This window comes from Phyllostomus hastatus, unplaced genomic scaffold (assembly GCF_019186645.2).
Source record: "Phyllostomus hastatus isolate PE091 unplaced genomic scaffold, TTU_PhHast_1.1 phas_contig_98, whole genome shotgun sequence".
In the NCBI taxonomy this organism is placed as follows: Eukaryota; Metazoa; Chordata; class Mammalia; order Chiroptera; family Phyllostomidae; genus Phyllostomus; species Phyllostomus hastatus.
The window spans coordinates 2,436,278-2,451,663 of record NW_025333999.1 but is presented as its reverse complement, the minus strand read 5'-3'; the positions used below and the strand labels follow the sequence as shown (position 1 = coordinate 2,451,663).

Below are 15,386 nucleotides of genomic sequence, written 5' to 3'. Positions count from 1 at the left end.
ACTCCTCCCCCTCAGACAGTACCACAACACAGCAGCCAAAGGTTGCCCCACCCTGGCAAATACTTAATGCTCTGCCCCCTTACAACTTAACAGGTACACTGAGACAAAGAAATATGACCCAAATAAAAAAACAGATCAAAACTCCAGGAAAGGAGCTAAGTGACAAGGAGATAGACAACTTATCTGATGCAGAGTTCAAAACACTGCTAATCAGGATGTTAGCAGAATTGATTGAGCTCGGTCACAAAATAAAGGAAGAAACAAGGTTATACAAAGTGAAATAAAGTAAACTATACACAGAGCCAACAGTAATGGGAAGGAAACCAGGACTGAAATTGATTATTTGAAGCAAAAGGAAAAAATAAATTAAAAACAAAAGAACAAAATGAAGAGACAAGAATTCAAAAAAATGAGGACAGGCTTTGGAACCTCTGTGACAACTTTAAGCGTTCCAACATCCGAATCATAGTGGTATCAGAAGGAAAAGAACAACAGCAGGGAATTGAAAACTCCTTTGAACAGATAATTAAAGAAAACTCCCCCAATCTGGTGAAGGAAATAGGCTTACAGTAAGTCCCGGAAGCTCAGAGAGTACCAAAGAAACTGTACCCAAGGAGGAACAGAACAAGGCACATCATAATTAAGTTACCCAAGATGAAAGATAAGAAGATAATCTTAAAAGCAGCAAATGAAAAGAAGAGAGTTACCTACAAAGGAGTTCCCATCAGACTATCAGCTGATTTCTCAAAAGAGACCTTACAGGCAAGAAGGGGCTGGAAAGAAGTATTCCAAGTCATGAAAGTCAAGGACCTACATCCAAGATTGCTCTATCCAGCAAAGCTTTCATTTAGAATGAAAGGGCAGATAAAGTGCTTCTCAGATAAGGTCAAGTTAAAGGAGTTCATCATCACCAAGCCCTTATTATATGAAATGTCAAAGGGACTTATCTAAGAAAAAGAAGATACAAAATATGAACAGTAAAAAAGACAGCAAACTCACAGTTATTAACAACCACACCTAAAACAAAAAACAAACTAAGCAAACAACTAGAACAGGAACAGAACCCCAGAAATGGAGATCACATGGAGGATTAGCAATAGGAGAGTGGGAGGGGGAGAGAAGGGGAAAAGGTACAGAGAATAAGTAGCATAGATAGTAGGCAGAAAACAGACAGAGGGAGGGAAAGAATAGTATGAGAAATGTAGAAGCTAAAGAACTTATGACACAGGGACATGAACTGAAGGGGGTAATGTGGGTTGTAAGGGGTGTGCAGGGTGGAGAGGAGAGAAGGGGGGAAATGGGACAACTGTAATAGCATAATCAATAAAATATATTTAAAAAAAAAGAAAGCTAAAAATGAAACTGCCTTTGACCCGGAAATTCCACTGCTGGGATTATACCCTAGGAAACTTGAAACACCAATCCAAAAGAACCTATGCACCCTAATATTCATAGCAGCACAATTTACAATAACCAAGTGCTGGAAGCAATGTAAGTGCCCATCAGTAAATGAATGGATCAAAAAACTATGATACATTTACACAATGGAATGCTATGTAGCAGAAAGAAAGAAGGAGTTCCTACCCTTTGCAACAGCATGAATGGAACTGGAGAGCATTATGCTGAGTGAAATAAGCCAGACAGTGAAAGACAAATACTATATGACCTCACCTTTAAGTGGAACCTAATCAACAAAACAAACAAGCAAGCAAAATATAGCCAAAGACACTGAAATTAAGAACAAATGGACAGTAACCAGAGAGAAGGTGGAAAGGGATAATGGTGAAGAGGGTAAAGGGTTTGCAAGAACAATTATAAAGGACACATGGACAATAACAAGCGGGTGGAAACAGCAGGGGAGTTGGGAAGGGCTGTGGTGGTGGGGAGGAGTGGGGGGAGGCAGAAAACTGTACTTGAACAACAATTTTAAAAATGTTTTAAAAAAAAGAAAATTAATAATGATCAGAAAAATACAAATTAACACCACAATGAGCTATCACCTCACACCTGTCAGAATAGCTATCATCAATAAATCTCCCTGGCCAGCGTAGCTCAATTTGTTAGAGTGTCATCCCATAAAACAAAAAAGTAATGGGTTTAATCTCAGGCAGGGTACATGCCTAGGTTGCAGGCTTGGTCCCTGGTCAGGGAGCATATGAGAGGCAACTGATCGATATTTCTCTCCTTCTCTCTTTCTCCTCTCTCTAAAATCAGTAAGCATGTCCTCAAGTGAGAATAAATAAAATAATAATAATAATCTACAAACAGGAAGTATAGCTGCATAAATTAATTTATTTCCCTCTGAAAGCCCCCATGAAGGCAGGACCTGCCTGAGTAGCTCTTAATTTCTGCCTTAGACATGGTGAATAATTAATCATTTTACACAAGTACACAATTAAACCTCTAGAAATACTGAAAAAAGAAATTAAGAAATCCAGACATTAGCATGAACATTCCACTCTTCTTCATGTTCATAAACGTTCAGTCTCTGGAGAGTCCGTAGAAAGCAGAGCCTTTGCAGAAACTTAACTCAAAGTTCCTAAAAAATTGGGCCACCACTGGAATTTTACATGCCAAACTTTCCAAGTACACAGCAGAGCAAAGAAAAAATTCCAGATTTTGCAGAGGTTGAGTTTCCAGCATGTCCACCATGACTTCTTTCACATTGCTGATATGAAGAATTTCTTGAAACACACCACAAAGTCTTTCTATCCTCTCTCAATGGCTCAAAGAATGGCAGGGCAGTTTCCATGGGATAAGAGGCTATAGATCAAAAGATCTTCTTAATTCACCTGGAAAGAGAATATTGTAGAAATTAAATATAAGACTATGGAAAGAAAACTTGAAAGTTTCCTCTAATGAAAGAAATGAGAAATTTAAGAAGATTTTAGTCAAAAAATTACCTTGCCACATGGATTGGTCAGGGTAAGAAAAGGCCATATCAATTGGGCTTCCTAAGGAGTTTCATTTTCCTATGTTATCTAAACCCCAAGTTACAGAGGATAAGAACAACTAAATGTGCTACAGAAATAGTCTATCTTTTTGAAAATGTGTGTTCTGATCCCTCTGCTTCAAGGTTTTTGAAATGTTACTTTATGTCTTCAGTCATAAAAGAGGGCAGGTGGGAAATTAATGAAAGGTCAGAAACACTATCTATTGTCCATTACCGAGGATATAAAAGAAGCGGCATTGAACTCTTCTGTTTTTCCCTTCTCCTTTCCATCACCAATATCAGTTATTTATTCCTAGGTCTAGAGAAAGCTCAGTGTAATTCCTAGTGCTTGACATGGGCAACTTCATATGCCTCTCTCTACTCAAGAAGTTTATAAATGTTGTGCTTCAGGAAATTATTCAGAAGTGAACACAAGAGAAAGTACATGTAACAGGTTTCACACAGGGGTGACATGATTTGTCTTTTTAGTTCTGAAAAGATCCCTCTGACTTCTGGGTAAAGAGGCATTGGAAGGTGATGAGAATGGAAAGGGGTGGTCAGTCAGGAGGATGTTGCAGTGCTTCAGGCAAGTGAAGGTGGCAACCTGGCTCAGGGACGCATTTGGAGGATGTAGATGTGATAGAGACTGAGTCAGCTGGGCATATTGGGGACATACTTTCCCTCTCTAAAAATAAATTAATTGAATCTTTTTTAAAATGAAAAAAAATAGAAATTTTTAGATCTAAACCAGTAGTGGTTCTTAGTAATCACTGCCAGGAATTTTCCATGCACTTATGGTTTGTCCATCCTGGTTCTGAAGTGGGAGGAAGGTGCTGAAAATATCAGGCAATCTTACTAAGAAAGTCCAAAATGCCAAGTAACACTGATTTCTGTTCAGTTCTTAAATATGTACATCATTTTTCCCATCTTTGCCTTTTAGTTTGGGTGGTGCTGAGTGACTGTGAGATAGAGGTGGATGAAGGGTAAGATAATGTGGCTCTCTGACTGCCATGTGCATCCCTGCTTCAGGTAATCGATTCTCAGCCATTTAGTTAACCATGCATGGCATGCAGCAGTCATTCAGTAAGAGTGCTGATATGTGAAAGTCAGGATGAACACAGTTCCGAAGGAGTAAGAGCAAAATACATGTTTTTTCACTGGGACCATTGCTAATGGTTAAGGAGTTAAAGAGTGAAGCCCATGGGAGCCATGTTAGGACATCCCCTGCTGTATTCCCAGTTTGTCCAGTGTGAGGGGCATGAGCTATTCCTTACATCAGTTCGAGTGAAGGGCTCTGGGAACATTGGGGATCTCACCATGCTAGGCTTGGAAGATTCAGATGTGGCCCTGCTGGAGAGGGTGTACTTCTCAGAGTCTGTTTTGATTTTCCTCACTCGTTTAAACCATTGTCTGTATTGCTCCCGGACCTGCAGAGGCAAAGCATGCTCTGAGTCAGCTCACTGAGAGGACTGAGAATAGAAACAGCGATAGGTGGGAGTTGGACTATGGTACCTGCTGGCTGAGGAGACAGTACACCAGGAAGATGAAGACGCCCTGCAGGCTATTGATGATGGTGAAGAGATAGGCCATGGCTTGGGCAGCTGGGCCCACCTGCAGGATTCCCAGAGACCACGTGCAGCCCAAGATGAAGAGCTGGGCCATTGCTTTAAATGTCAGCATCCTGAGTAGGAGGAGAAATGAGGTCCATGGTGCACCCAGAGCAACAGAATCAAGGTCACTCTCATCTCTACCCCATGGATGTTCCTTCCTGCTTTCCCCTGTTGGTGATGAATTCACAGACTAGAGTTGTGTTCAGCTCTGATCTCTACTGTCAATGATTCTCCACAGTAGAAATGCCACTCTGGTCCAAGGTGGTTTTGACTATATTGAGTAGGGTTGTGACACTTCAAAATGTAGGTTTCAAAAATTTTATGATGCTCCATGTAGAGCCCTGATTTTATTAAACCAACATGTCTGAGGCTGCACTGCGCATCAGGCAGGCTCTGTGCTGGGGCCTGGGCAGTGAAAGTAACGGAGGAAGGATTTCTCTTTTCACAAAGCTCACAGTCTATTCAAATGACTGATATAACCAAATAATGGCATGCAAAATTTAGAAAGGATACTGATGGGAACATTCAAGAAAGATCATTAAAATTGCATAAGAGCCCTAGATGGTGTGGCTCAGTGGATTCAGTGCTAACCTGCAAACCAAAGGGTCTCTAGTTCAAGAACATTATACTAAGTGAAATAAGCCAGGAGGTAAGGGACAAATACCATGTGATCTCACCTTTGACTGGAACATAACCAACAAAAGAAAAAAAGCAAGCAAAATATAACCAGAGACATAGAAATTAAGAACAATTTGACAGTAACCAGAAGGGGAGGGGGAAGGGGACAGTGGGGAGAAGGGTTTTCAGGAAATACTTATAAAGGACATGGACAAAACCAAAGGGGAGGGTGTAAGCAAGGGAGAAAGGTGGGTTTGTCTGGTTGTGGGGGGAGTGGTGGAGAAAAAAATACAGACAGCTATAACTGAACAACAATAACATAATTTTTTTTTTTAAAAAAAGGGTCTTTAGTTCAATTCCCAGTCAGGGCACATGCCTGAGTTGCAGGCCAGGTCCCCAGGAGGGGGTGTGTGAGAGGAAACCACACATTGATGTTTCTCTCCCTCTCCTTCTCCCTCCCTTCCCATCTGTCTACAAAGATAAATAAGTAAAATCTTATAAAAACCACTTATAATTGCACTCCTGAAACAAAGCAGTGCCCATGCTTCCTGGAATAGAATATTTTTCCAGACAGAAATGACGAGGGCTGAGGAGCCTGAACTGAGGGTAGTATGAAAATGTAGGCTGGGTGCATACAGGTTCTTTGTACTTTTGTCATAGGACTGCTGACAAAAGTCCAAAGAAGGTTCATCAACCAACTTCAGTCCTTCCTGCTGCTGAGGGAGTCACAAGCTGGGGGTTAGAGACAGAGCTTTGTGGCAGGGGAGTCAGCTGCACACCACTGAATCCCAGCCTGCTGCCCCACAAGGATCGCTGCATCTCTTTACCCTGGGTTCCCCTGGCACACCCTGAGTGGGGACATCAGGGGCTGCTGAAACACATGGATTTGCTCTTGGGACCACATGTGACTATGGGCATGTCACCCTCTTCTCCAGCTTACTTTGTATTCTGCAGGGTGGACACATCAGTGTTGAGGGAAGAGAGTTTGCTTTTCAAAATCCAGAGTGTCATCAGAAAGAAAGCCAGATTGACCTTTGGGAACACAGAGGATTAGTAAATATACTTTTAACTTGTTACCTCTAGCCTAGCTTGTCCAATAGCAATTCCACACTTCAATAGTTTTGATACTTAGTATCAGAGTTTGTAGTTTTAGGAGCAGTCTGAGAAAATCAAAGCAACCCAATCAGAACCCAGGAAAATTCCTACCCCTGTCATTCCCTCCCCCACACCCTTATAATTCTGCTCTTCTAATGATCCTCAGCTGAATGTTAAGGATGCTCTGATGTCATCACTCACAGAGATGATGGCGCAGACGGGTCCAAGGAAGCCCCACATAAATCCTTTTTCTGGGTGGAGCCAGCAGCTAAAAAAGAGAGATTATTAAGAATGCACTGGTCAATACCATATGATCTCTGAAGTATATTCTAAAGAAGAAGATAAGCAAATTAGCAAAATAGAACCAGAGGCATAGAGACATGGAACAGGCTGACAGCTGTCAGAGGGGACAGGGAGATGGGGACAGCGTGAAAGAAGGTGAAGGGATTAGTCAAAGAACATATATAAATGACCCATGGACATGGACAACGGTGTGGGGATTGACTGTGGGAATCAAGGGTGGCCTGGAAGGAGAAAGGCTGAAAAATTGGGACAACTAATAGCATAAACAATAAAATATATAAATTAAAATATAAATAAATAAACAAAAAGAAATAAGAAAGAAACTTCCAAATACAAAATTAAAGAAAAAGGGATTGGTCCTTCAAAGTCTAGAACAGTTATGTAAATCCATTCACTAATTCATTCAACAACAAATACTGAGTGTCCCTTCTGTGATAGGCTCTGTGTCTGGCTCTGAACATTCAGTCATGAAGAAATCAAACATACGAAACTCTCAGATCGGCAAAGGAACAGAGCAAGTGGCTTAGGTTACCAAAACATTTTTGAAAACAGGACAACACTTACAGCGGACATTGAAAAACCAGACGGTAAGGAGACTGCTTCAGGACAACAGGGACCCAGGGATCAGCAAGGAGACCGGGGAGTTGCAGCCCCCAGGTCCGGGTCTGCCTCAGGGCACCCGGGAGAGCTGAGTCACTGCTCCCTCCCTGGACTACAGGGGTTGAGCAACACCAGGGGAGACCTTATTGCTTGAAGGCACAGAGAGGGGAGTTGGACTGGGAGACAGTCACGCAGGGGCTGCGAGCACCCACCCATAGCCCTGGGAGAAGTGAGTGCCTACAGCTGGCACGTTCAGAGGTGGCCTGGATGTGCACCCCCAGCCCCAGCCCGGTGGGAGTGTGGATCTGTGAAAAACCCCAGACCTCGAAGCCCTGAACAAGGAAAGGGTGCAGGGTTCTCGGGTTTCTAGAGCCTGCAGTGGTGAACTGAAGAAGCATGCACCCCCTCAGGAATCCTGACTCTTGTGCTGTGAACCCGGAAGGGACATGGCACCTGGGGGTTCCTAGAGCCCAAAACTGAAAAACTGATGGAAGTGCATGCCGCTTTACGATCCCCAGAGCTTGCATCGTGAATACAGAAAAGATGCCAGTGCTTCCCAAGAACAAAGCACCCGCCACGGTGAAATGTGGGGGAAGGGTGCATCTCCTTGCGATCCCCAGAGCTTGCATAGTGAACCCGGAATGGATGCAGGAGCTCTGCGGGGGTGCAGAGCTCTCCCCGGAGCCAGGAGATGGCGGCAGTGAGCTCTGAAGAGCGAGCTCAGGAGCGCCCACGGTCCTATAGGGGAAAGTCAGATTGGCTCTGGGGAGAGCACCCTGCTGGCCCTGGGGACAGTACCGGAGAGGCTTACTGAGTTTTGACAGGGAAGAGTGATAAGCATTTCAAACCCCCCTCAGCCTGCTGAAGCCAGCAAGACCAGAAAAACTGGTCTGGCCAGTTAGAAACTAACAATAGGTTTTTGGGTTTTTGTTTGTTTGTTTGTTGGGGGGGGGGGAGGGGGATTGGGTTTTTTTTCTTTTTGTTTTTTGTTTTTTTCTTTTTTTGGCTATTGTTGGTTGATTGTTTGATTTTATCTTGTTTTTTAAGTGACTTTTTATTTTTCAATTCTTATTATTTTTATGTCTCTCAATCCCTTATGTTTCTCTTCCATTCATCCTAGTATTATTCCTTCTAATCCAAACTTATCTCTCCTGCACTCCATCTTCTGCTATCCCCTCCCCCCCTTTTTTTTTTTGAGCTTGCAAGTTACTGCAAATTTGTATTATCTTTTTCTCACTTTTCTGACATTTTTTATTTTAATAGTATTTTGGTATTCTTTCTCTTTCTGTATAATCTTCTTTGCTTGGCTGGTTATACTGTCATTTGATAGGTTCCCCCCTGTTATCTCAGTCACAGTGTGTTGATAATTCACTATCCTTCATCTGTGTTCCATTAGTACATCTCTCAAGGTTCTATACTCCTTATTCTTGTTACCTAGATCTCATAGATTCTGCCACATGATTGTTGCTTTAATATTACTGTAAATAAGACCTAGTTCATACAATTTTGTAAATACTACTCAACACCCCTCCCTGATCTCAGCCCACATTGCAATTTTCTGAACTATATTATTGTGGGGGTTGTCTCTATTCTTTTACACACTACTCCTATTTACTAATCTTTATTCCAACCGTACCTCAGAATCTGACCTCCCACAGCCTCACAGCTTTCTAGATCCAACTAACAATCCTTTTGTCCCCAATAAGAGTCTTACCTTCTTTCTATCCTTTCTAAAACGTGGCTAGCAGGGTGGAAGATCACGGTTAACACTACACATAGCCAAAGGATCTCCTATCTCTTCTCTACTGGCTGCTACTGTAAATATCATAGAATACTGTCTTGCTGTCTTAAACCATTTTGCCTTACTCCTCCAACTGATCACAAAAAAAAGCAGGGGGAACTTGTGAACACCAGGATACACAAAGGAGACTGCACCACTGAATCTCACAGGTATTCTACCACAGAAGTTCACACCATACTCACAGGGAACAGATCAATTTAAGAAACAGAGGCTAACAAAAAGAATCTCACGAACAATAAGAAACCAAAGAAACAATCCCCAAATGAAGGGAAAGGAGAAAGCCTCAGAAAGAATACTAAATGAAATAGAGGCAACTCAGCTATCAGATATTGAGTTCAAAACAATGATTATCAGGGAGCTCAATGAACTCACAATGAGCTACCAGAAACTAGAGGGAAGCTACAATGATCTCATTGCAAACTATATAAACATGAAAAAGGAAATACAAACTATCAACCAGGGACAACAGGAAATGAAGAATGCCATTTCTGAACTGAAGAACACAGTAGAAGGAATGAAAAGCAGGATTGATGAAGCAGAAGATCGGATTAGCAAGCTAGAGGACGAAGTAGAAAAGAACACCCAGAAAGAACAAGAAAAGGAAAAGAGGCTCAGAAAGAATGAAGAGGGATTAAGAGAAATACAAGACAATATGAAACATAATAATATCCATATAATAGGGATACCAGAAGGAGAAAATGAAGAGCAAGATATAGAAAACCTATTTGAAAAAGTAATGGTGGAAAACTTCCCTAATTTGATGAGAGAAAAAATCACACAAATCCAGGAAACACAGAGAGTCAGAATCAAGAGGAACCCAAAGAGGCCCACCTCAAGACACATCATAATTAAAATGGCAAAATTTCAAGACAAAGAGAGAATATTAAAAGCAGCAAGGGAGAAACAGGAAGTAACATACAATGGAGCCCCAATAACGCTAACAGCTGACTTCTCAATGGAAACACTCCAAGCCAGAAGAGAATGGCAAGAAATATTCCAAGTAATGAGAACCAGAGGTCTGCAACCAAGGCTCCTTTACCCAGCAAGGCTCCCAATCAAGATAGAAGGCCAAATAAGAAGCTTCCCAGATGAAAGAAGTCTAAAAGAATACACCTCCACCAAACCAGCTCTGCAAGAGAGGGTGGGGGGGAACACACGTACATAAAAGACAATGAATAAGTACCTATCAATAATAACCTTAAACGTAAATGGATTAAATGCTCCAATCAAAAGACATAGAATAGCTGAATGGATAAGAAAAAATGACCCACACATATGCTGCCTACAAGAGACCCACCTCAGGATAAAAGACCTGCACAGGCTGAAAGTGAAGGGCTGGAAACAAATCTTCCAACCAAATGGACAGGAAAAAAAAAGCCAGGGTAGCAAAACTCATATCACACAGAAGAGACTTTCAAAAAAGGTCCATAAAGAGAGACCCAGAAGGTCACTTCATAATACTCAAGGGAAGAATCCACCAAGACGGCATAAATATTGCAAGACTATATATGCACCCAACATAGGAGCACCCAAATACATAAAGAAAATCTTAGAGGACTTCAAGAAAGATATGGACAGAAACACAATTACAGTGGGGGATTTTAATACCCCACTATTATTAATGGACAGATCTTCCAAACAAATTATCAACAAAGATATTGTGGCATTGAACAATACCCTTGATGAAATGGACCTTACTGATATATACACAGCGTCCATCCCAAAGAACCTAAATACACATTCTTTTCAAATGTACACGAAACATTTTCAAAGATAGACTACATGATAGGACACAAAACAAGCCTCAATAATTTCAAGAAAATTGAAATCATACCAAGCATTTTCTAGGATCACAAATGACTGAAGCTAGAAACCAACCCAAAGGAAAAAAAAACAAAAACACTCAAAATCATGGAGATTAAATAGCATACTATTAAACAATGAATGGGTCAAGAAAGATATTACGGAAGAAATCAAAAGGTTTCTGGAAACAAATGAAAACAAACTCACAACAACCCAAAACTTATGGGACACAGCCAAGGCAGTCCTGAGAGGGAAGTTCAGAGCAATACAGGCCCACCTAAAAAAGTTAGAAACATTTCAAACAAACAACCTAACCCTACATCTACAAGAACTCAAGGAACAACAACAGAGACAGCCCAGAGCAAGCAGAAGGAAGGAAATAACCAAGATCAGAGCAGAATTAAATGACATAGAGACTAAAAGCACAATTCTAAGGATCAATGAATCCAGGGGCTGGTTCCTTGAAAAGACAAACAAAATCGACAAGCCTTTAAGCAGGCTCATCAAGAAAAAAAAAGAGAGGACCCAAATAAACACAATCAGAAATGAAAGAGGAGAGATTACAACAGATACCACAGAATACAAAGGATTGTAAGAAATTACTACAAAGAACTGTATGCCAAGAAATTTGAAAACCTAGGTGAAATGGACAAGTTCCTAGAAAAATATAATCTTCCAAAACTCAATGAAAAAGAAGCAGAAAGCCTGAACAAACCAATAACAGCAAAAGAAATTGAAGCAGTAATCAAAAAACTCCCAACACACAAAAGCCCTGGACCAGATGGTTTCACAGGAGAATTCTACAAAGCATTTCAGGAAGAGCTAACCTCTATCCTTCACAGACTATTCCAAAAAATCCAAAAAGATGGGAGACTCCCAAACTCTTTTTATGAGGCCAACATCATCCTAATTCCAAAACCAGATAAAGACACAACAAAGAAAGAAAACTTCAGGCCACTATCACTGATGAACATAGGTTCTAAAATCCTCAACAAAATACTGGCAAACTGCATCCAACAATACATTTCAAAGATCATACACCATGACCAAGTGGGATTCATTCCAGGGATGCAAGGATGGTACAATATTCACAAATCAGTAAATGTAACACATCACATAAACAAAAGCAAAGACAAAAACCACATGATCATATCAATAGATGCTGAAAAAGCATTTGATAAGGTACAGCACCCATTTACGATAAAAACACTCAGCAAAGTGGGAATAGAGGGAGCATTCCTCAGCATAATAAAGGCCATATAGGAGAGACCTACAGCCAACATCATACTCAATGGGCAAAAATTAAAATCTTTTCTACTAAGATCAGGAACAAGACAAGGCTATCCACTTTCACCACTTCTCTTCAATATAGTACTGGGAGTTTTAGCCACAGCGATCAGACAAGCAAAAGAAATAAAAGGCATCCAGATCAGAGAGGAGGAAAGAAAACTGTCTCTGTTTGCAGATGACATGATAGTGTACACAGAAAATCCTATAGACTCCACCAAAAAACTGCTTGACCTAATAAATGAATTTGGCAAAACAGCGGGATACAAAGTCAATATCCAGAAATCAAAGGCATTTCTGCACACCACCAATGAAACAGCAGAAGCAGAAATCAAGAAAAAAATCCCATTTGAAATAGCAAAAAGAAAAATAAAATACCTAGGAATAAACCTAAGCAAAGATGTAAAAGACGTGTATTTAGAAAACTACATAACACTGAGGAAAAAAAATCAAGGAAGACACAAACAAATGGAAACATATACCGTGTTCATGGATTGGAAGAATTAAGATCATCAAAATGTCCATACTACCCAAAGCAATTTACACATTCAATGCAATTCCTATTAAAGTACCAATGGCTTATTTCACAGACATAGAACAAACACTTCAAAAAATTTATATGGAATCATAAACGACTGCAACTAGCTGCTGCAATTTTGAGAAAGAAGAGTCAAGCAGGAGGGATCACAATACCTGACACTAAACTATACTACAAGGCCACTGTAATCAAAACAGCCTGGTACTGGCATAAAAACAGGCACATGGACCAATGGAACAGAACAGAGCCCAGAAATAAACCCAAGTCTCTATGGTCAATTAATATTTGACAAAGTGGGCAGCAACATAAAATGGAGTAAAAATAGCCTCTTCAACAAATGGTGTTGGGAGAACTGGACAGCCACGTGAAAAAAAATGAAACTCGAGCACCAACTTACACCTTATACAAAAATAAATTCAAGGTGGATAAAGGATTTAAATACAAAACGTGACACCATTAAAGTACTAGAGGAGAACGTAGGGTAGGAAATTCTCAGATATCTCATGCAGAAACTTTTTTACTGACATGTCCCCTAGAGCAAGGGACATAAAGGAAAGAATAAACAAATGGGACCTCATCAAAAAAAAGCCCCTGCACAGCTAAAGAAAACAGTATAAAAATAAAAAGATAACGAACTGTATGGGAAAACATATTTGCCAATGATACCTCAGACAAGGGTTTAATCTCCAAAATATATAAAGCACTTACACAACTCCACTCTAAGAAGACAAGCAAACCAATTAAAAAATGGGCAAAGGACTTGAACAGACACTTCTCCCAAGGAGGACATACAGAAGATCCAAGGACACATGAAACGATGTTCAATATCGCTAGCTATCAGAGAGATGCAAATTAAAACTACTTCACACCAGTCAGAATGGCCATCATAAACACAGCAACAAACAACAAGTGTTGGAGAGGTTGTGGAGAAAAGGGGACCCTAGTGCACTGTTGGGGGGACTGCAGACTGGTACAACCACTATGGAAAGCAGTATGGAACTTCCTCAGAAAACTAAAAATGGATCTGCCTTTTGACCCAGCAATTCCACTGCTGGGACTATATCCTAAGAACACTAAAACACCAATCCAAAAGAACCTATGCACCCCAATGTTCATAGCAGCACAATTTACAATAGCTAGGTGCTGGAAGCAACCTAGATGCCCATCAGTAAATGAATGGATCAAAAAACTATGGTACATTTACACAATGGAGTCCTATCAGCAGAAAGAAAGAAGGAGCTCCTACCCTTTGCAACAACTTGGATGGAGCTGGAAAGCATTATGCTAAGCGAAATAAGCCAGGCAATGAAAGACAAACACCATATGATCTTCCCTTTAACAGGAACCTAAACAACAAAACAAAGAAACAAGCAAAACATAACCAAAGACACTGAAATAGCGGACAGGCTAACAGTGACCAGAGGGGAGAGAAGAGGGAATTTCAGGGGAGAATCGGAAGGGCTTACAGGAACAAATTGAAAGGACACATGGTCAAAAACTAGGTGGAGGGTGGTGATGGGAGGGAGGTGGGGGAGGGTTGGGTGGGTAGGCTGGACTGGGAGTAAAAGGGAGAAAACTACTTGAACAATGATTAAAATAAAATTTAAATAAAGTAATCAAACATGATCTTAAATCCCACACATCTCACATCAGGCAGGAGATGCACAAACACAATGCAACTACAAAACAAAATGAGTGGCTAAGAGAATGTTACACTGGATGTCAGTTCCAGTCTAGGAAATGAGGATGGTAAAGAAGAGTCCACAAGGAAATTATATTTGAGCTGAGACTGGAGCAATGATTGGATGTTACTGAGATTGTGTTGACACACAGGAGAAGTCTGTATATGTGTCAACAGTTTTTGAGAGTCCTGTGAATCTCACATGACTTTAAGGGCTGTTCCTGCCCTAGTTAATATAATTATTTTCATCTGTTGCAAAACCCATCTACTGAATATTTTGAATTATGGCCTTTTTGAGATGTATTTCATATACCATAAATTTCACCCATTTACACTGTACAGTTCAGTAACCTTTAAAATACTTACAGATTTGTATGATCATCACAATCTAACTAGAACGTTTTCAACTCCTCAAAAAATTCACATTAGCAATCAGTCCTCATCTCTGCTTCCATGCACCTCACCACCCACCACAGTCCCACGGCACCAGTGCTCTACTGTCTGTCTCCTTGGACATGCCTGAACCAGACATAAATGTATTCATACAATATATGGTCTTTTATGACTGGATTCTGTCACCTAGCCTAATGTGTTTTTCAATCAAGGTTCACCAGGTTCACCATGTTGCTGCAAGTTTTTATGTCTGAATAATATTTTTAATTCCTTTTTAATGGCTAAATAATTATATATAATATTTTATATGTGTGTGTGTGTATGTATGCCATTCTTTTATCCATTGATTGATTAATGGATGGTTAGTGTGTTTCCAATTGCTGGCCATTTTGAATAATGCTGCTGTGAGCATTCATGGACAAGTTTTTGTGTGGGCATGTGTTTCCATTTGCTTTGAGTATATACATACAAGTGGAATTGCTAGGTCAAGTGGTAGCTATATGTGTTCAACATCTGAGAAACTATCAAACCATTTTCCAAAGTGGCTGCACTATTTTACATTCCAACCAGCAATGCATAAGAGTTCACATTTTTCTACATCCTTGCACACGTTTTTTACTCTCCATGTTTTTTATTTTAACAATTTAACATAATTACTATGAGGCAACCTCTCATTTTAATGTCTTTGATTTTCATTCTCCTAACAACTCAAGGAGTTGAGCATC

At 40.4% G+C, this 15,386-nt stretch overlaps 1 protein-coding gene across 2 annotated transcripts in view; it reads right to left on the bottom strand.

Moving 5' to 3' along the window:
• Positions 1-2,629: 2,629 nt before the first annotated feature.
• The window catches only part of LOC123828258 (adhesion G protein-coupled receptor E2-like), a 30,006-nt gene continuing 17,249 nt past the window's right edge, over positions 2,630-15,386 (bottom strand). For both annotated transcript variants that reach the window (XM_045853063.1, XM_045853064.1), the window contains exons 14-18: positions 6,457-6,523; positions 6,101-6,192; positions 4,445-4,613; positions 4,249-4,359; positions 2,630-2,792 (exon numbers count right to left, since the gene is read on the bottom strand). In XM_045853063.1, coding sequence (XP_045709019.1) covers positions 2,784-2,792; positions 4,249-4,359; positions 4,445-4,613; positions 6,101-6,192; positions 6,457-6,523 — 448 coding nt within the window. In that variant the 3' untranslated portion in view covers positions 2,630-2,783. The remainder of the gene's footprint in view (positions 2,793-4,248; positions 4,360-4,444; positions 4,614-6,100; positions 6,193-6,456; positions 6,524-15,386) is intronic.